The sequence below is a fragment of the Phaseolus vulgaris genome, chromosome 2 (genome assembly GCF_000499845.2).
Source record: "Phaseolus vulgaris cultivar G19833 chromosome 2, P. vulgaris v2.0, whole genome shotgun sequence".
Lineage (NCBI taxonomy): Eukaryota > Viridiplantae > Streptophyta > Magnoliopsida > Fabales > Fabaceae > Phaseolus > Phaseolus vulgaris.
The window spans coordinates 32,184,425-32,205,558 of record NC_023758.2 but is presented as its reverse complement, the minus strand read 5'-3'; the positions used below and the strand labels follow the sequence as shown (position 1 = coordinate 32,205,558).

Here is a 21,134-nt window from a genome sequence, read left to right as displayed (position 1 = left end):
GAACACCCCTAGTTACACTAACCTATATGTTGGAAGCGAAGTCACATCTTCACACATCGACAAATATCTCACTAACATTGGGGGGAAGGGGGTTACTTGGCGACACCCTTTTTTCGACAAAATAATAAGTGTCAAACTCCCTCCCAATTGGAAGGGATTAAGCATTTGTCAATATGATGGACGAGTGACCCTCACGAGCATGTTGATGTTTGTGACCCAAATGAGCCACTTTACATCGGAGGACACAATGCTCTACTGTGTGTTTACCAACATAATTGAAAGGACAAGGGTTGAGTTGGTTTACTCATCTTCCACCATGCTCTATTAACAACTTGAAGACCTTAGTCGGAAAATTAGGAACACGGTTTGCAACAAATCGACCGCATCACATGATATCAATCACCCCTTGTTAATATCCAACGAGAGAAGATCAAGTCGTTGAGCCTATTCATGGAAAGGTTAAAAAAAGTAACTCTGATATCAACCTCAACCTAGAGGTTGCGCTCCATGACAACATTCAAACTAAGGTCGTTCTTAGGTAGTCTATGTAAAAAGCCAACTACCGACCCGGATGGGTTAAGTAGGAGAGGTCAAAGTTCATACAGCTTCAAGAGCTCCACTAATTTTTAAATCAGGTCCAATCCGAGAGCAGACTCGAGAAGGCCAAGTAGAAAGAGAGGACAAGGAGTATATCGACTGCCCAAATTCTCCACTACACTCTGCTAAATGTAGATAGGAGTCAGATTGTGTAAGAGGCTTTAAATACCGACCTAATCCCGACTCCACAAAAGTTCTTACGCTTCTAAATGCCGACATGAGCAAGTAATGTCAATACCATTGTAACTCCGCCCACACGACCGAAGAATGTTTGGCATTGAAAGATAAGATAGAGGAGTTGATACAAGTAGGGCACCGTTGGAGGATTGTTAGACAAGAGTATCGCTCCACACCTCACTCCCCCAGAAAAATGGAAGAACGATCGTGATGAGATTATGAAAGACGAGACTAGAATCCCATTGAGACAATGAAGATAGGTCAAGGTGCTCACACCGACCGAGAACAACAAGCCCGTAAACTCCACTTAGAAGAGTCATCAACACAACAGTCGAAGGATTTACTGTAGGTGGGGCATTGAACTCTACAAGAAAGTGACATCTTTGTGCAGTACAGTCAGTGAATGTTATCACGTCTTCCACTCAGCGAAGGATGCCCTCAATAATCTTTATCGATGTTGACTTCAAAGTCATTAACCCAACTCAAAATGACCCCATGGTCATAACAACTAAAGCAAAAAATTTAGCAATAATGAAAACATTGGTTGATCAAGGAAGTTCAATAGACATACTATATTGGAAAACTTTTAAAAAGCTATAGATATCCAAAAATGAGATCCAACCCAATCATGACAGATTGTGAGATCTTCTAGTGAATGGATTGATTCATAAGGATACATAGATCTTTACACCAAGTTTTGGAAGGGAAAGTTGCAAAGCCAAACAATGAAGATACAATACCTACTCGTCGATGCTAACATGTCGTACAACATCCTCTTGGGAAGGCAGTCCCTTAATAAGCTAGGAGCAATAGTTTTTACCTCGTATTTGATTATGAAATTCCCCTTAGTGTTGGACAACATTATCACTATCCATGTAGATTAGAAGACTACAAGAGAATGTTATGCGACAAGCTTGAAAGTTGAACCACCAAAGTTTAGCGAAGATCATCTTCCATATCGAGATCAACCAAGCCCAAGTAGAGAATATATTGTCTCATTAACCATCCTAGATCTGAGAAGAAATGACATGGAATGGAACTAGGAGAGGACGCCATCCTGTTATGATTACAAGATGAGAACCGTCGTATTCAAATGGGGACTTCATTAAGCACATAAAACACTAAGAGAAGATATATCGAGTTATGTAGTCATGGTGAAAAAGTCAAATGAAAAACAGATAATATACACTAAAATTAATCTAAAATTTGGGATAATTTAAACTAAAAGTTGAACAATGTTCTCACTCATTTTTATAAATAGATGAATATCACAACTTAAAAAGATAATTTTTATAGCATTTATTATTCTAATTAATTACTAATTTAAAATGGAAGAACTCTTTACACTTATCTTCCTCATCCAAATGGATATCCTTTAAGTAACCAAAACCAAAAAATAACTTACACACAAATTCAAACCAACTAGGTAGAAAAGAGTACATTTTCCCCTATCCATACAATAACAAGAAGAATGTAGCATGATCTTAACTAAGGATCAATCAGCTGGTAATAATGCTTTTTGATCCAGAACCTCGAGAGAGAAAAAAAGAATGGTAGTGATAGCTTTTGTTTAGTTATTGTGAGTGAAGGAACATGCTTTAACCTGTAAAAAGCAAGAAAAGGGTTAAAAATAGAAATGGGTTTCTTGTATCCAACTCATTCATACTTTATTACTGTTGCTTTCGGGAAAAGGGAGGCAGTGACGTACGCAGCTATTTTCAAGGTATGTCTGTCTGGATCTGGGAATTTAATAATTTATTTCAAACAACCCTCATCCCCAACTTTCTCTCAAACAATTTTTATTCAACTCAAAATTCAATTCAGTCAGCAAATAATTGAGTTCATTTTTTGATAGAAGTTCCTTAAACATACTTATTAAGGTCTGATTTCAAACAGTCTATAAAATGCATTTTAAAACATTAAATCTACTTAAATAATCTTTATTTTTGGAACGCATCATCATATCCAACTTAAAGTTAAGAACGGATAAAATTATCTTTTTATGGGATCTAATTTGAGGATCAATTTTTTGGTTTGATTTTAAAATGATTAAGGAAATCACAAAAAAGTTAAAAATATGACAAAAGTTTAAATACAGTTAGTTAATAAACCTAAGACAGTTTTTTTCTCACAACTAATATTACCAAAATATTAATAATATTAAGATACTATAGGATTAAGTTAGCTAAAAGATATTTGAGTAATCTGCTTCTAGTCATGGGTTCAAACTTAATTATCATCTATATATTAAAAAAACTAATAATTATCATCAATTAGCTAAACTCAATGGATAGTGGCTTAATGCTAAAAAAATTAAAAAAAATATATTTCTACCTGTTCCTGTTACAAATCAACGAAATGATTAATTGGAGTAAATGTTAAAAACACTTAAATTTTAAAAATATTTAGTATATTTGATTTAGATTTAATACCCTTTGAATTAAAATGCAGAAAAAATTGTAGAAAAGTGTAACATTGAACTTAAAAGAAATGTGATGTAGACTATAACTAATTATATTCCAACTGTTTCTTACAGGAATCTTTATGAAGTCTCTGTAGGTGTTGTTGATGCATACTGGAAAAAAAGTGTTATAGTTATTTGTCTTTTTTCACTTTATGTTTATTTATGATTCTGATTTTACTTATGCCATTATTTACTGTCAGTTTTGTTGAGAGAAGGCTGACTACTGAGCCAAACTTCAGTTGATCAGCAAAAAAGCAACAGCCAAAAGTAGGCACCTTCGTGCTTCCATTATTCATGGCTTTGTGTCTTATTCGCATTTTAGCCACAACATTTTCTATTTTTATCTTTTCAATAAAAAAAAATACTTTATTTTGTACACATTTTGAGGGTTAATTATACTTTTTTTTCACTACATATCTAGAAAATGTAGATATACTTAAGGACATATCATAACTTAGTTTTCTTAGTTACATATTTAAAAGACACACATTTATCTTTATTCAAAATAATGTACTTCAAATCAAATAAAGTTATTGAGGATGGTAAAACTCTTTTTATGAGTGTACAAAGTTGATAAAAAAAATAGATAAACAGGAAAAGATGATAAAAAGATAGTATAGAGTAACATATTGAACTTAAACCCTTTGAGATTAAGGAATTTTTTTGAGAGATTAGTCAACAAGTGCTAATTCCTTTCATTAAAAATGACTTTTGTGCAGTACTTATCCTGTTTTAAAATAAATATATTGAAATTTATTGTATTTTAATTTATTTAAAAATTCTATTTTTTTATAAATAGTTTTAAACAAGTTAACTTGATCATACTAAAGTATTTTTCCTGACACAGGTTAATGTTTCGTCTTGGATCATTTTTAAGATACTGTCAATGAATTTCTCGTTGTCTTGAATCATTAGTATGAATGTATTAGATCTAATGTTAATTTTTTGTTTTCTTCTTTAGTTGTTAGTGTTGGGGAGGACAATAGGAGATTTCTTTATGAGTTTTAGATGTGAATGTGAAAAAGTTTTTTTTTTTTTTTGTTATCAGTTATAAATATATAATAACATTACAAATTTAAAAAAGAGGTAAAATAAAACTAATAAGTTTGATAATAAGTGTTTTAGTTTGAACTTATTTAAGATTAATGTAAGAAATTTATTTAAAAGAAATAAAACTAATACATGATTAACTTGATTAATTACTGCTTGATTTTGTTATATGTGCTATTATATCTAGATAAATTTAATTATATATTCATTAGAAAGTTGGTAAAAAGAATTCATATCATTGATATCTATGTGAACTACTAGATTAGCACAATAATACAGTGACTACTGAAACTATTTTAATTCAGTATGTGTTCGTGAGATAATTTTAAAGATGTGTTGACTATTTTAATTTTTACATAGAATAAATTATATAAACAATAAACCCACTAGTTTAAAAGTTAAAACCATAAACTACATCATAAAGCCATTTGAACAAATTTTTCAATTTTATTAAAAACAAATAAATAAAATATTTTTTTAATAAAATAAAATAAACTTATAAACAAGTTAAGATAAGAATTATATAGAAGAATTTGTACAAATTAGTTCATATATAAACTAATTTGACTATAAAAATTATATAAGAGTTTTTTCAAATTAGTTTATGGATAAACTATTTTTTATTTATGAAAAATTATAAGAAGTTTATATTATTTTGTTTGTACACTTTCTATAAGACTTAATATTATTTATTAATAGATTTTAAAATAAATTAATTATAATATTTATAAATAAAGATTAGATGTTCATTCCATAATTTCAGTTTTAGAAAACTTTTACTTGTTTACATGATCTCTACCACAACACAAGTGTGGTTTCCTTACTAGTTTAGGATTCTGTGAAGCTGGTGGATTGTGCATGAAGTTGATTTTAGTTAATAGTTTAATTTTTTTTTTTTGTGTTTCAAGTTCTTTTCTTCTCCTCCTTAAGTGAATGGTTGAAAGAAGATGTTATTGGTGTAGGATTGATATTGTGAGAACTGTTTTGGATTGGTTGGAGTATTTGCAAGGGTTATCAAGTGTCAGTATTAGAATATTCTTCAATCCAGGTAAGGAATTAATTTTTTTTTTATCAACAAGAAAAAATAAATAAATAGTGACCACTTTAGGAATGATTCAACACTTATACATATCACAAGAGATATACATGATATGTCCAAATAATCTCAACCCATAACTAAACTAACACCTAACAACAGACTCAGAATCATAGTAGTTAGAATAAAATTGCGATTCAAATCAAAACATAACTTTGCCGATTCAGAAATGAAGTTGAATTGTTTTAGGTCTTGGATCGTTATATGAATTGAATGAATCATGGGATTCACGATTCAGTTTCTTTACGTCCGATACAATTAATTTTTCTAAGCTTCATCCAAAAAAATAAAACAAAAAACAGACAATCACAGAACAATCACACGTTTAAGACAAGAAACATTATAAGAACAAAAGAAATGGAGAAGGTAAAAGGGAAGAACGAAGAGAAGAGTTGGTAGAGAAAGTTGGAGATGAAGAAGAACTTTGAGAACGCAGAGAGACCAAAAGAAGAGTGAAAAAGAAGATAAAAGAAGAATAAGAGTGGAGAGGAAGAAGAGACAGTAATTTTAGGATTTATGGTACTTTTACTTTTGGTAAAATAATTTTATTGGGAACGAGTTTTAATATCTTTTTCTTATAAAAAAAATAAAAGTTTAAAAATTTTGTAAGTATAAATTTTTAATTTGAAAAAAAAAACAATTTTTTAAAAGATATAGGTGCCCATATAACCTTTATTATATTCTAAGCTTTTATTTATAAGAAATTGACATACATAATAATAAAAATGATGTTGAAATATCACTAGATATCTAATAAGAGGAAATACAATAAAAAAAACACTACAAATATGAAAATTAGTATATAATTTTTTTATAACAAATGTAAAAAATTAAAAAAAATAAATTTACTAAAAAGTTATTTTAATACTTATTTTATTTATTATGTATCTTACTATTCACATTTTGAATTTCGATTTTATAACAATGCCCATAACATTAGGAAAAAAGTCTCCAAACTAGAAAATCCAAAACAAACACCAAATGAAAGGGAAACAGTAGAGAAAAAGATCCAAAAACAGATTGCCTCAAAAATCTCACATAAACACCATTCAAAGAACACCCATACAGCCAAACATAATTCACCTCGGCAACAACAACCCACCAACCAAAAAGCTAACCAACAAACTAAATCGAATACAAACATACCAGGGGATCAAGACAACAATCTGAAAACAAGAAACAGGCTGATTGAACTTTGGAAGTAACCCAAGACCAAGTCTTCAGCTAAGCTAAAGAGAACATTTTAGAGTGATCCACCACACACCTTTGAAAATGACCTTGTTCCTATGACACCAAATCTCCCTTACCACCACAATCCACACACTCTCCAAAACTAAATTAGCAGTTTCATAAGCATTACAAATGTTGAACTGTAGGAAATGTGAGGAACTAAAGATATTCTATACAATATATTGGTTGTTAAGTGGGTTGTTGTGATGTGTTAGGGTTTAAGGTTTAGGATTTAGGATTTAATATATCTGTAAAACTGAATATATGAGTATTATGTGAAGATTGAAAAAAATCTAAGTGAGAATTATTATATTTTTTTATTTAAGCATGACAATAAAACGGTTGATGAGTATAAAAAGATACATATTCTCTTTTCATGATAATATTACTTTAGAAAATATGTGTTCTTTCTGTTTGAGTTGTTCTCAAATTGAATATTGTCTGACTCCAACTTAATTGCTTAGACAAGGAATAAATAAAATAAAATGAGACACTTTAGGGGTGTCACAATCCTTATACAAGAAACCTCAAACCAAACTACATAACACTTAACCAACCGAGGTTCCAACAGACTCTACAAAACAACAACCAGAGTGTCATAAATATGACTAGACATATATAGTCATGACCACATCAGAACGCAAATACAACATATGTCCAAAAGGACACCTTCCAACTAAAATAACAATTCAAAGGAACTCTCACAAAGGAAGACAGGATAAAACAACTACCCTACAACCTTCTCCATCTTCTTAAAAGAAATATGTCAATCTTTCATTTACCGTAACTCAAAACCAAGTGTTCCTTTATACTAGAGTAAAAATCCCAACCAGATCAACTCATCGATTCCTAAAAATAAACTTATTCCTATGATTCTAAATTTCACCTATAATTACTACCTAGATCCCCCAACATCTAATAGTAGCATCTTTCAAACCTATAGGCTTAAACAACTTAAAATGCATTTGTGCATCATAAAGAGAGGCCCAAAAAAACCCAACCACTCGAGACTTAGAGTTCACCACCTATTTTTGCTCAGGCAAAGTGTTAGTTATGCAAGTGACGTGTTGTACTTTGAGTGACAAAGAGGCCGAGACAATTCTCTCTCCTCAAGCGATAGGGCTAGTGGTTCTAGCAACACTGCTTGTCAACATTTAAAGGAAAGATGAGATGGTGTACACGTATAACTATGTGTGGTGGTGTGTGACGCATATCATTGGGGTCAGGTGCTAATAGGACTCTCAAGTATCCTGTGGCAATGGAGGAGTTTCTGAAACTTAAATAGATATTGCTCAAGCGATGAAGAGGTTGTTGGAGTCATGAGAGATTTTGGAGACTATTACTCGTGAGTAGCTTTTTTCACTTAAATAGTGGTTGTGTTGCTCAAATGAAATAGAGTTTACCTTATGAAGGTTGATAGGTCATTTTTGCAAGAAGAGCTCGCTTGAACGACAATATTATGAGATAACGATGATGTTATGCTATGTTTGATGTTTATACATGTTTAAATGTATTTCTTTATGCATGTTTATGAATGAGAATATGATATATAAAATGTGAGATTAATTATATATGTTTAGGATAAATATATAATTGATTATGAGATGCATGATATGATGTATGCATGAAATATGTTCTTTTTGGGTGGCTTTCGTGGGTGATATTGTTGGATTGGTTATATACATGTATATGGATTTCATATATATGTATATAAGGTTTGACCCTGGATGGTTGACCCTAGTTGAGTGATTACATGGTCTTTAATAGTTGATGTATGGATACTCGGGATGATATCAGATCTTGATGGTTGTCACAAATTCGGAACTCATTTTTTTTATCATCAAGAAAAAAATAAATAAATATGAATCATTTTAGGAGTGGTTTAACCCTATTACAAATCAAAATAGAAACATCCAGCAACTACTCTAAAAACGATAGACCCTGGAAGTTTACAAAATCCTACCAATTCAAGGCACCACAGATACAGAATAACACCACACAATCACCCTACTCAAACTAAAGGCATGTAGAATCAAAGGCTCTTAATTAGAAATAAACCAGTCAACGGATCAAGACACCAATCTGACAAGGAAAAACAAGCAGCACAACATTAGATGTAATCCAAGACCAAACTTAGTTGAACCAAAGAAAAATTTTCAGAATGGTTTATCACTCCACCTTTAAAGATGTACTTATTCCTATGCCTCAAAATCTCACCAATAACTACAATCTAAACACTTCCCCAAATGACATTAATGTAGGTTGGAACGTTACACAATTTAAAATGCAAGAAATGTGAAACAGGATCAAAATGATATACCGACACCACCCCAAGCCAAACATAACACTGGTTCCAAACTAACCAAACAATTCTATAGTAAAAAAATAAATGCTTTGATGTCTCCTTTTCCTCTCCACACAAACAACATGAAATACTATCAACTGTAACCCCTCTTCTTACCAAATTGGCCTTAAAAGCAATCGTATTACCCAACCCTCTCCAAGTTGTCAAGTGAGTTGAAAGTCAAACTTTGATCTTCCAAAAAGATTCGAACACAGACGAACATTCCCTTCCAAAAAGAGCCCCTTAGAATATTGTAAGTTGAGCTAACCGAGTACCCAGTGGTCACACTGTCCTTCCAAATCCAACAATTTTTCTTATCCAAGATAAATTCGGAACTCATGTTAAGGAGTATCCCTGTTTCAGTATTGTCTAATCACATATACATGATTCAGAGTGATGAGAAGTTGTGAGAGACTTACATCTAATTTGGTATCAATTTTTCGTATCATCCTAATATTGGAGATATAGATAAACTAACATCTAATGTGTCAAAAATATATCAAGTCAAAAATATATCAAGTGTTAGTATCTGGTGTTATACCATGTTTGTATGTGTGATAAATATTTTTTTATATTAATTAATTCATCTTCTGTCACTATTATAGTCTGTACTTTATATGGGAACAAATTCTATTGCAAATAGTGGTGAAAGACAACTAACTTCTAGATGATTACATATCTTTATTTTAATTTTGTTTTTTAACTTTTTTTAACATGAGTTATAAAGTTCATTAAACTTTTTTAATAAACTGTTTTGTTAAATTTGTACAAAATATGGGTACATAAATAACTATTTACCTTACCTATAGATTAAGATAAGGTTATAAATACATGAGTACAATATCTTTTAATATGGTTCTTGATTTATGGTGTCAATATTTTATACATGTTAAATCTGTAAGTGAGTAACTTAGGCTTACATTAAAAAAATATTTATAAGTAATGTGTACATATGATTTTACTTACATATTTAGTAAATTTTATATAAATTTGTAATAATTGATAGATAAATCAACAATTCATATTGATAGAAGTTCATTCGGTGAGCTACGCTGTTTTTTAATTGCAAATAAAACAGTTAATATTAGAACTGTAATGTAAAATGTATATTAAATAATGTAGTATTATATTGTTTGATCCATAAATAATTTCTCATGATAAAGACAAAAGTATTATTTATTTCGTTATGGATGTAAACTCAACACATCTTAATATTGAAAAGAAATAAGTACAAAGTATAACAAGCTTCAACATTAAGTGTAAAAGCTAGTCATACTGAATAAAGAAATATTGTTAATCTTATCTAACTCATCACATTTTTGTTGGTTAATTAGATTAATTTTTTTTATCAGCATTAATTAGATTAGGTTATTGGATACGTTAATTCCATTCAGTACTTACAATTAAATCTAGTTTAAGTAAGAAGTCCATATTTTTAAATATGACGAATCTCCAACTCAACTACATAATTCATATACATAAAGAAAACAAATTTTGTATATCTAACTAATTATTAGAGTATTATTTTGTAAATGTTATAATTAAATATTTCATATGGCACCTGTTATTAAAGTACTTTTTTTATTTGGTACATTATTTTTTAAGATTGCACTAAGAAAGTTGTACGATAAAATTGTAATTATTGTTTTGATATCATAAAATTCGAAAAAATTATTGTTTGTCTATATTTTTTAAATACTTTTGCTAAAAAGTTAAAGAGATTTTTTTTTAAATTACTAAATCCCATAATTCCAACATAACTCAATGATAATTGCTTTAGATTGAATAGAGTTATTAAGTAAGATAGAGAAACTCAATTTAATAAAATATAAAATTAGAATAAATATAACCAAATGAATTTAATTGGATTAAATAAAAACTTATTGTGAAACCAGTCCCTTTAGATGTAAACTAGTTCTTCGTAAGGTCCATTGATAAGGACTTTCAAGAAGATTAATGTACCTTATTTCTTTTCAAAACTTAAACTTAATAGATTATCTTGTATTCTTTTGTTTTGATAATGTACCTTAGAACAATCAAATCATGTATATGTAATTATAATTGTTAAATAATAGTAAGTAATCCAAAAAAGAGTAACATTTTATATATTGTTCATTCTTAAAACATATTCTCTCTCTCTCTCTCTCTCTCTCTCTCTCTATATATATATATATATATATATATATTAAAATACCTCATGTTTTTGCACTTTTATCATATCATACTATCGATTAAACCTGTCATTTTCTATCTTTTTTCTTTCTTGCTAGTTATTGAATAACACTAATTATTAAGAGGTTGGAAATGTGTGCCAAAAAAGATCCAATAAGTAATATTTGATAAATGAAGAGATAGGTTTTTAGTCCCACAGAGAGCAGCACCAATACAGTGCTAGATAAATGGCTGACAGAAGAAGAGTTATATTATGAGATAGGTACTTATGTTGCATTGTATGTGCTATTCTATCCTTCCCCATCCATAAAATGAACACACTTAACAATTCTGCACAAACATGACAACACATGCACATGATCAAAGCAATCACCCCCTCTACACATTGACCACTGTACACAATTCATCAACACAAATTAATACGAGGCTTTCTTTCTTACACACTATTACGACCTCATCATCAAACCTACTCCTAGCCCCATTCCTTTGTAAGGATAACACATGCTTCACTTGAGATTTTTTTGGTCCGGGGGACATAGACACATACACACACCATCCATCCCTCACTAGACAACACACGCAAACATTTTGAAGAACAAGAGAGAGTTGCCTGAGTCATCCCTAACCAACCAGCACAAGTCTTGGTGGGACCACCAAAACTGCTATGCACAGTGTTGAGACCACCATTCCATTATGGTGCACACTAGGCTCCTATGCCTCTGGCTCACCCTATGGTACTGCCATGCTGCCGCTGAAGCAGTACGAAAACATAACCCACCCATTATTCTGCAAGAAGCCCTAGTGTTCATTAGATTTGGGTTCTTTGGTCCTGCTTTACAAATATCAAATCAGACTTCCAATTGCTTAGACCTCCTCAGACGCCTTACTTCAATTGTACTACAATTATTATGGACACGTGAATTGTGTAGTCTATTTCAAACTGCTCAATGCCAGTAGTGTGGCATCTGTTTTCACAACCTTTTGACCATTTCACAAAATATATACTTCTGGAAAACAAGCATTCATAGCAGCAGTACACAACACCGTAAACCACTGTGGCCTACAACCAAGTTCAGTTTTAGCTTAAGTTTCTTCTCCCCCAACCGGCAAGTGTTTTCTTTTCAGTTTTCAAATGCTGGGGTTAGATCACAGGCTACCTATCAAATCAAGGTGTGTATATCCTACAATTCCCTCAAATGTCAGCTTTAATACTTTTTTCTTTATATGTATGTAAACTAACTTGTATGATTAGTGTATCATCAAAACAACCTTTTATTCTTATTTTATTGAGTTTATTTTTAATAGAGAGGAACATGTTAGGGCTAAACAAGAACTACCAAGTTAAAATCATTTATTAATCAAAATAATGGATAGAGTTGAATTGTAATATCTACCCCAAGATTCATCAATGAACACATTCAAGTTTATTCCCTTGCTTTCAAGTTGGCACTGCCAAAGTCCACTATGCTGTTGTACTCTTTATTGCGTGAAAAAGAATACGAATCCAAGAAAGAGGGCAAAAATTTAAAGCGGAGTTTATAGAGATCAGTTCGCCACTATCAGCCACTTCCAAGACAATTGGTAAAGTGGTATAACTATGTTACTAAAGTCAAATAATAGAATCCACAAGTTCTTATTTATTTAGTCTTTCATTTTGTCTACAAAACATAGACGTACATATACTACATCTTTTAATTGCTTTTAATTGTTAAATACAGTCTTCTCCCTCCTGATGATATCAAACAACCAATTTGCATCTCCATTAGTGCATCTGGTTTTATTTGTGTAATTTCATGAAAAAACTCTTAACAACAAATACCAGAAAAACCAAAGCAAAAGTGCTTTTCTACTGCTCAATACAAAGTTGTGTCAAAATTTAATATCAAACCAACTGTATAAATTTGAACTTATCTCTCTTACTGTAGACAATAAATACATTAGTTGCACCTATTTTAAAACTTATTAAATAATATTCACCATGACTATTATTCATTAAAATAATAAAGTGAAACTCCGGAATCGAACCAATATACATTGGTGAAGATGAATGCTCATGTTAATTGTAGGGATAATTGTGTTTTACAGTTCTAGTTTGATTAAATTCCTTATTAAAAACACGTGCATCCCAATAAAGCAGGACTGAAAAACGGAGGAAGTGAATAAGGAGTTACATCGGCAACTAAATTTGGAAAATAAACTTTTGGGTTAAGTTGGTACGAGGAAATTCTAATTACACTACTTCAGGTCAAACATACATTTTACTTGTATACAGATGTGGTTGCATCTGATTGCTACCAAGAATTTAAGTCCACATGGTAGCTGCCATAACATGTATTTATTTACATTACGAATAGGACTCAAACATAAATTTCATAAAAAAAAGTATAATAGGTACAAGACAAGGTGAAACCCACTGTACAAAGAAGAGATATTCTACATTAATTTTGTTTTTCAAGAATACAAGTTCTATACTCCAATTACTAAATCAAATAGTGAATTGCTGTGAGATTATTTTGATAAGAAATGCTTACACGACAACAACATTAATAAAGTCTATTATAATTTTTAATAAAGTCTACTATATTTGGTATTGATTATTTTCTCTCATATAACATTTTTTAACAGTAACCTATAAATAAACATATGTGACAGTAACATACTTTTAACATTTTTACTTAAACATCTAATTAAACATCTAATCTAACAAGCATGATAAAAACTTTACAGACAGATAACCTTGGTTTATACAGTAATTTTATACATACATACATACAAATAATTCCATAACGCTCATTTCATAGATAAAAACAAAAACTTCTAATAAAATCCAGTGAACCTTGACCAACCAAACATGAAATAAAATTCAAGATCACAACCTCTTTGAAGTACAAGAGAGAATATTAGCATTAAGGCTTAGATTTTGAACACTTAATTAACTTCAAACTTTATATGCAAAGGAAGACTAACCACTAGAACCAATGAAGTGTCAAGTCCCCCAGATATTGAACTTATAAACTATGTAGTCAAATCCAAACAGAAAAGCTTTTCAGAAACCAGAGACAAACTAAAAGAATCAGTAAGATCAGAGATATGTCAGATTCCAATACCTTCATGCATTATTCGTCATAAGTGACTTTTCATAACAGATTTCTCTATTATCATCGTCTACATTAAGGATGGATTCATTCAAAATTAATTATATTTTTCATGCCTCCAATATTACAGATAAAAATCTATAATAAGTTGCTAATGTTTGAAAATCTATGAAAAACTCAGTAATAAAGAGTAGAAATGGAAAAGGGAATATTACAGAGATGTAAGAAATATTTATATAGAGAAAAGAGAGTGAATTGCAATAGATCATTGTATGTTAGAAATGCAAATAAGTTTCGGAATAGAAAATGAAGCCTACATAACTCAAAATCATAGCATATGGAATGTGAAATATTTTCATCAAATGGATGTAAGAAATTCTGTTGAAAAAAATAGTAATGATTAGAATAAGTTAACTTTAATGACTTTCCATGTAGAACTTGCTATTGGAAAGAAATGCTGTTTAAAAACATTAAATAAAATGCAATTTAGTATTTTCTCTATCCTCAAGTTTTGTCTGCCTTGTTCCTCCTATGTCCAACATTTAAATAAAAATCATGTTGAACAAAAAGTAAACAACAAGATATATTGAGTGGCACACAACATTATAAAAAGTTGACTATCCATAATAGGTAGTTATTATCTAGAGGTTATTTGGTTGTCTATAAAATGTAGTGTAGGTAATTATAACACATTTAGCGGACATCTCATGGAAAAACTGAATTACATGACACTGATCAGAGAGTACAGGGGTTGGCAGTCATGAGATGGAGAGAGCATGTAGCATCACAAGTTTTCGAATCCTGCTGACATCTTAACCTTTCCCTTTTGTTTTACACATTTTAGTGTTTTTGGATCAAGCAACAATTTGTTTTATACCATAAGCTATACTCATTAGACATAAAATGGAGTGTTCGCCTATATACGTATAGTTTGCTGCATGTGCATTAAATATGAGCATATTGATTAACAATATTTCCTCTTTAGCAATGAACGTCACATCTGTGCAAATGTAGATTGAGTAAGATGTTAGAATTACAGCATCGCATGGGAAATAGGGAGAGAAATCTTTCACCTTTTAAATTTGAATGTTCATGCATGGTTGGAACCCCATACCGGAAAATGAAAATTTTAATTTTAAAAGATAAAAAAGAGTAGAGATCATCTTGGAGAATTTGTAAAGATCAAGATTGTGTTTGTAGTTGAATTTCAAACGGGCAAGCATACGGATAAACAGAGAAAAAGCAGCTTCGTATTGAGAACAAACCAGACAGCTGTGATATAATTCAACAAACTAATGCAAGAATCAACCCCTAAAACCATCATAAAAAAAGAAGAAGACGGAGAACAACCCGATATTAGAACCAGGTGTCCATTAATATCGTACAGAGAAAGATACAAATAAAATAACACTGGCTAACGAATTGTATATCCTTACTTACCAAGAATGATACATTTTCAGACTAATTAAGCATTGATCATTTGCATTTGCATAAAAACAAAACACGACACGTGTGCATTTTCTTTTTTTCTCTTTCTTCTTCTCTTTCCATTCTCTCCTACTCGAATGAGCATCAATTTAAGACTACAAGATGATCATAAAATAGTGGAAAAACAAAGTTGGCGAGTGAAGATGCAGTAAATTAAAACATAAAAACAACATAAAAATTCTGTTTGTTTGCTTTGTTTTGGCTTTTGTTTGTTCAAGATCGTGGGTGAGGGAAGAATTGCGTACCGCTACCGGGCATGAAGGTGTTAAGAGGAGCTGGATACAAGGAAGAAGAAGGATCAAGGAGTGGCTCTGAGACAACAGCACCAGTAGTGAGGTTCAAACCTCCAACCCCAGTGGAAGAGCTTTCCCCATTACCACCCATGTAATTACGGTTACCTTCTGGACCATAGTCATATAAAATCCCTTTGAACACATGCCCTCCAATGTTCACAGCAGTTGAGTATGCATACTCCTCATCCGCCTCGTCCATCGAGCTCACACGTACGCACCTGAACTCCGCAGAAGATCTCACCACCGCCGGGAAATTAACCTCCTCTAACCCTTTTTTTTATAGGGTAAAATGTGTAGAGAGAGAAAGTAGAAAAAAAAAAAAAAACAAGAACAAGTTAGATGCACTTTAGAAGCAGAAGCAGAAGCAGATGGATTGTGTTTGTGAGAGTTAACAAAGGAAATAGAATCTAAGTAAAGATACTGAGACAAATACATATGATAGAAAGAGTGAAGGTGAAAATGAATGTGTAGTGTTGTGTTGGTATGCGCCAGTGAGTGTTAGCAAAGAAAGGAGTACAGTCAGTCACGCAGAGAGAAAGAGAGTAAGAGAGAGAGTGAGAACAGGTTCTTCTTCACTGTCAATCTAATCGTCAGGTCAGGGCTACTAAAATAACAGTGTTTCGATAAAGAGAAAGGAGAGAAAAAGAGAAATTTTGCTTCACACACGCAATCGATACCGTCCTTGTTTGGATGTATGCTTCCAAAACTTTCTCAGTTGCTCCATATATCTTTTCAGAGAATTTCCCTGGACGACTCTCCATTATTCTTTTCTTTCACAACACATACACGTTTCCTTTCTTTGCTTTCCTTCCCTTTTTCTCTCTCAAGAGTCAATCACTCAAACTGTGAGGTGCTTGTGGTAGTCCATGTAGCAGTGTGACAAGACGAGACAAGTAAAAGATGATGATGACGAAGAGAAGAAGATATATTGTATAAGTGTAGTAGTGCGTAGACTATAGTAGTAGTAGTGATATATAGTATATACCTGAGGAGGAGGGATTGGAAGGCAAGCGAGTGCAGGCGAGAGAAGAGGAGGTGGGGTTATTATGATCCCTCTCTCTCTGCCTTTTCGGAAGCTCTCCAGAACTTTCAATGTTTTGTTGTAACGTGGAGAGTTGTTGCTGTCTCTCGCGACGGCGTGAAGCCGGTACCCATGTGCTCTTGACATGGGTTTGGCAATCGAAGCCCCGGCTCTTGCAGCATGTTCTGCACCGCATGTGAGGGCAATCTTTTTTAGCTTGGTTTCCACAATCTTGACAGCTAATCCCACCGCTTCCACTCCCGCTTCCTCCTCCCACCATGAAGCCGGATCTCGATGAAGACTGATCATCGGAGATAGGCCTGCTGGGTCCAACACCAACACCCAAGGCGGAGTATAGATCTTGGTGAAAGAGGGGTCGTGGTTGTGGAGGACCCTGGTCCATAAAGTGTTGCTGCTGCTGTTGGTTCCATAGCTCAAAGCCACCGCCTCCTCGGTGGTGGTGGTAAGAAGAAACGTCGTCATTCTTGTTGTTATACCAGTATAGGGTATCGGGAGGGGGAGGAATCTCCTCTTCGTTGTTGTTTCCTCTACCTCCTAGTGAGAAAATACCCGCCATTCTTCTGCCTCCTCTACTGTTTCTGTCCTTCGAAAATCCATATCAAGAACAATACCTCGATCTTCAACCAAACAACTCGCTCTACACACAATTATAAATATAAATAATTAATAATAATTAATTACTACTATAAAACACTCCAATCCACGACAACAGCTTCTGCTTCAATTAATTCCCTACGTTCTGAAATTGGGAGAGAGAAGGTAAGAGAGAGACAACTACACAACCACTAGGGATCTTTTGTTTTTTTTTTTTTTAAGTTAAAAAATGCTAGGTTCTTGTATGGTTGTGTTGTGTTTCTCTCTCTTTGTTGTTCTGATATGGATTAAGTTGTGGAGGCAGTAGTAATAGGTGTTGTGTGGTGGGTAGTTAAAGAGAGAATTGATTTGAAGGGTTGTTGGTGGAGGACAGAGGAGGAACAGTGTCGGGGCAGCGTTAATCGCGCCCTCAACTCATTCTCCCTCGGCCAACGCCAAGGTGCATTAATAAATTAGAGCGAAGCAACAATCACAAAAGCGTGATTTACAGCACTGCAAACGCCGCCATGCCTTCTCTGCTGTGCTGTTCTGTGCTGTTCTGTGCTGCACCTCTAATTTAAGTTTCCAATCCCATTCTCCTTTATTTGTTTTTTCTCTCTCTGATTGTTGGCGTGAGTTTATGAGAGCCCTTTTTTTTTTCTTCTGACCACTTCTCCTTTTGTGTCTGTGGCCTGTGATGTGGTTAAGTAAGCAACTTAGCACTATCACAAAAACAAACTCACTCCACACTAAGTAACTTAGTACTCCTCTCATTCTTTTTTATCAAAAACAAAAATTCTAATTCTAATGGAATGGATGTCATTCATCTCATCTCCACCGTCCATACTACTTCCCATCATCATCCTACGTTCCATCTTCTTCCACGTGTCATCTCAAATACCTTTCTGCGCCCCACGTCCTTTTCTACCGGAAAACCCGCTTCTTTTTGTGACATATTGTCCTTTTTATCTTCCTTAATTTCTAGCATTATTATCCTTTTTATTTATTTCTCTTCAAATTCTTCTCTTCCCTCTCTACCTATCCATTTATATTTATTACTAATTACCATTACTTCCCATAGATAATACCTATCTACCTCTTAAAATTATATGATATGCTAGGCATTGGTTTATTTAAATTTTTGTAAGACTGGTTTATTGTGAGACAATGACATGAGTATAGGTATGCATAGAAGGAGTATTGAATTAAAAGAAACATTGGAGTTGGAAGAAATTTGTGGCATTTCCATAAGGGAGGGTTTGGTTTTCCTATGGCAATGAAGGAATGAAGTTTGGTGTAAATAGTTTATTGAGGTAGAGAGATTTTGGATGGTGAAAAAGAGGTAACTTGATCGGGTTTCCATAAAAATAATCATGTGGCCTCAAACATTATGTGTGGATGAAGGGGAACAGAGCGCCACCACATCGTGATCGTACATGTATTCTTTTTTTGTATTAAATTATGATTTGAATAAAAAAGAGGTAGCTAGTAGAATGAATGAATGAAGTGAAAGGGTTTTCGTTTGGTGTTGAAGTGAAGAGTCCACAGATTGTTATAATATTATGGAGTGACTCTTAGGTTTATGTGAGTGTCTCCTTAAACAATGTGCAATTAAGAGAGGAGAAGAAGGGGGTTGACTCTGGTGAGTATTTGGAGGAGGGCATTGAAGGTATGTGGGAACGCATGATGAATAGTTTAATGAGTAAAATTGGAGTGGGAGTGTGATGATTAATACAGTTAGAGAATTGAGAGAAAGGGAAGGCGCCGACCTGCAATACCAGCGCATGACCATGAGACCATGAGACTGATGCCACAGACTTCCACCCCGTACTCTTGTTTATTTGTATCTATACTCCCACCATGCATCACTGCACCATTTCCATCTCACCTAAACTCAACCCTAAAGTCTATTTATCTTTCTCAATTACACACTTCAATTACTGTTAATCTCCTCTACAACTTCTTTACACTATTCTCTTCTTTCATACAATACTACTAAAAAACTTTCTTTTTCATAACAATACTCACTTTACAAATTTTTCTAAAGCTCACATACTTAATTAACTTAACTCATATTGAAAAACATATTATACTCATGCATGCCAACTTTGTTTAGAATAAGAAAGCTGAAAACTATGAAATTTACTAATGAATTCTTTTATATAATTTTATTCAGATTTGTCTTTATTGTTTTATAATCATTAAACATCTTTAATTTATTTTTATATTTTTAACTATTGTGACTGGTAGAGAAGAGATCAATATATTTTAAATATCCTCACTAATGTTATAGATAAAATTAAAATATATTTAACCAAACAAGGTACAAATTATTTGTTAATTATTTTTTAATTATTAAAAATATTACATATTTAAATGGTTACACGTAAAATTTTCTTATGTGTCATTTATATACTTGATTCATTAATCAATTATGCAAATTATAATAAAAAAAATATTTGTTGATATTATTGTAACTTATTTAATGGAAGTTTTCACACTGATGTTAAAATTCATAAAGAAAATTATTTAACATCTATTTCCAGATCAGACAGAAAACAAATTGAAAAGTTTATATGTACTCAGAGCTTAGATTCCATAAAGATAGTATGATCAATAGCAATCTTTTAAAGATAATAATGGAATCACACATGAATATTAATTTCAGTGAATACAAAACATTACTGATTGAACAACCAGAATGTGGGGTTTAAAAGATACTGCTACTTACAACTTTTATCCAAAGAATTTTATTCATTTATTAACCGAATCTCTTTCTCCTGGATATAGATAATCAGAAAAGACTTAATTTAATTTTGAACATTTCATTTACATATATTGTTGTGGATTGCAAGTATGTCATTTTATATTCATTTCTCACACTCTCACTGACTCACTCTCTCTTTCTCTCACTCTCTCTCTATATATAAGATAGATATTGCTTTTTTATAAAATAAAATTAATTCATACACTTTGGATAACTTAAATGAAATCAACTTATACAACTAGTTTTTGGTATTTGTTTGATATACATTAGGTATTAGGTGAGATAAAATTTATGAACTCTTTTACAACGAGTTTAAAGAAAGAGCATCAATCTAGCCAATAATAAAATCAACATTAATGGCCAACTAACAAAGTGTTAGTCAAATGATACATTATTACATAGCATTAGACTAGCTAACACTTATTGTGGATTGATAATTTAATTTTCCTAACACTCTTAGCATTGATGCTAAAAATAGCTTGATGGTTTTCTTCCTAGGTTATTTCATGAGATTGATACATGCTCCAATGCTATTTCATGATTTCTTTATCCTGAGTTGGTTTTAATTTGTTAGTTTCATTTTTCAAGGCAAGTAAAAAATATTAATGTTTTAATTCATTTCATACTTATACTTTTTTAATTTATTTATAATTGCTTTCATTTTTTTAGTGTAAAAAACTTTAGTTTGCTATTGAAGCCCATAATTTTCTGTGTAATGCTTTCAAAATTGGAAAATAAATGTTTTT

At 32.0% G+C, this 21,134-nt stretch overlaps 1 protein-coding gene across 1 annotated transcript; it reads right to left on the bottom strand.

The window, feature by feature from the left end:
* Positions 1-15,453: 15,453 nt before the first annotated feature.
* LOC137811502 (protein SHI RELATED SEQUENCE 1-like) lies at positions 15,454-18,372 on the bottom strand. The gene is made up of 2 exons (XM_068613286.1): positions 16,992-18,372; positions 15,454-16,276 (listed from the first exon to the last, which is right to left on the bottom strand). The coding sequence occupies exons 1-2, from the start codon at positions 17,602-17,604 to the stop codon at positions 15,927-15,929; spliced, it is 963 nt and encodes a 320-aa protein (XP_068469387.1). The 5' UTR covers positions 17,605-18,372; the 3' UTR covers positions 15,454-15,926.
* Between the last annotated feature and the right edge of the window lie 2,762 nt (positions 18,373-21,134).

Excerpts from the sequence above, each read along its gene's own strand:
- LOC137811502 (XM_068613286.1), bottom strand. The coding sequence starts at position 17,604 with ATGGCGGGTATTTTCTCACTAGGAGGTAGAGGAAACAACAACGAAGAG. Across the intron at positions 16,277-16,991 it reads TTCCAATCCCTCCTCCTCAG|GGTTAGAGGAGGTTAATTTC; the intron begins GTATATACTATA and ends TATAAAAAAAAG.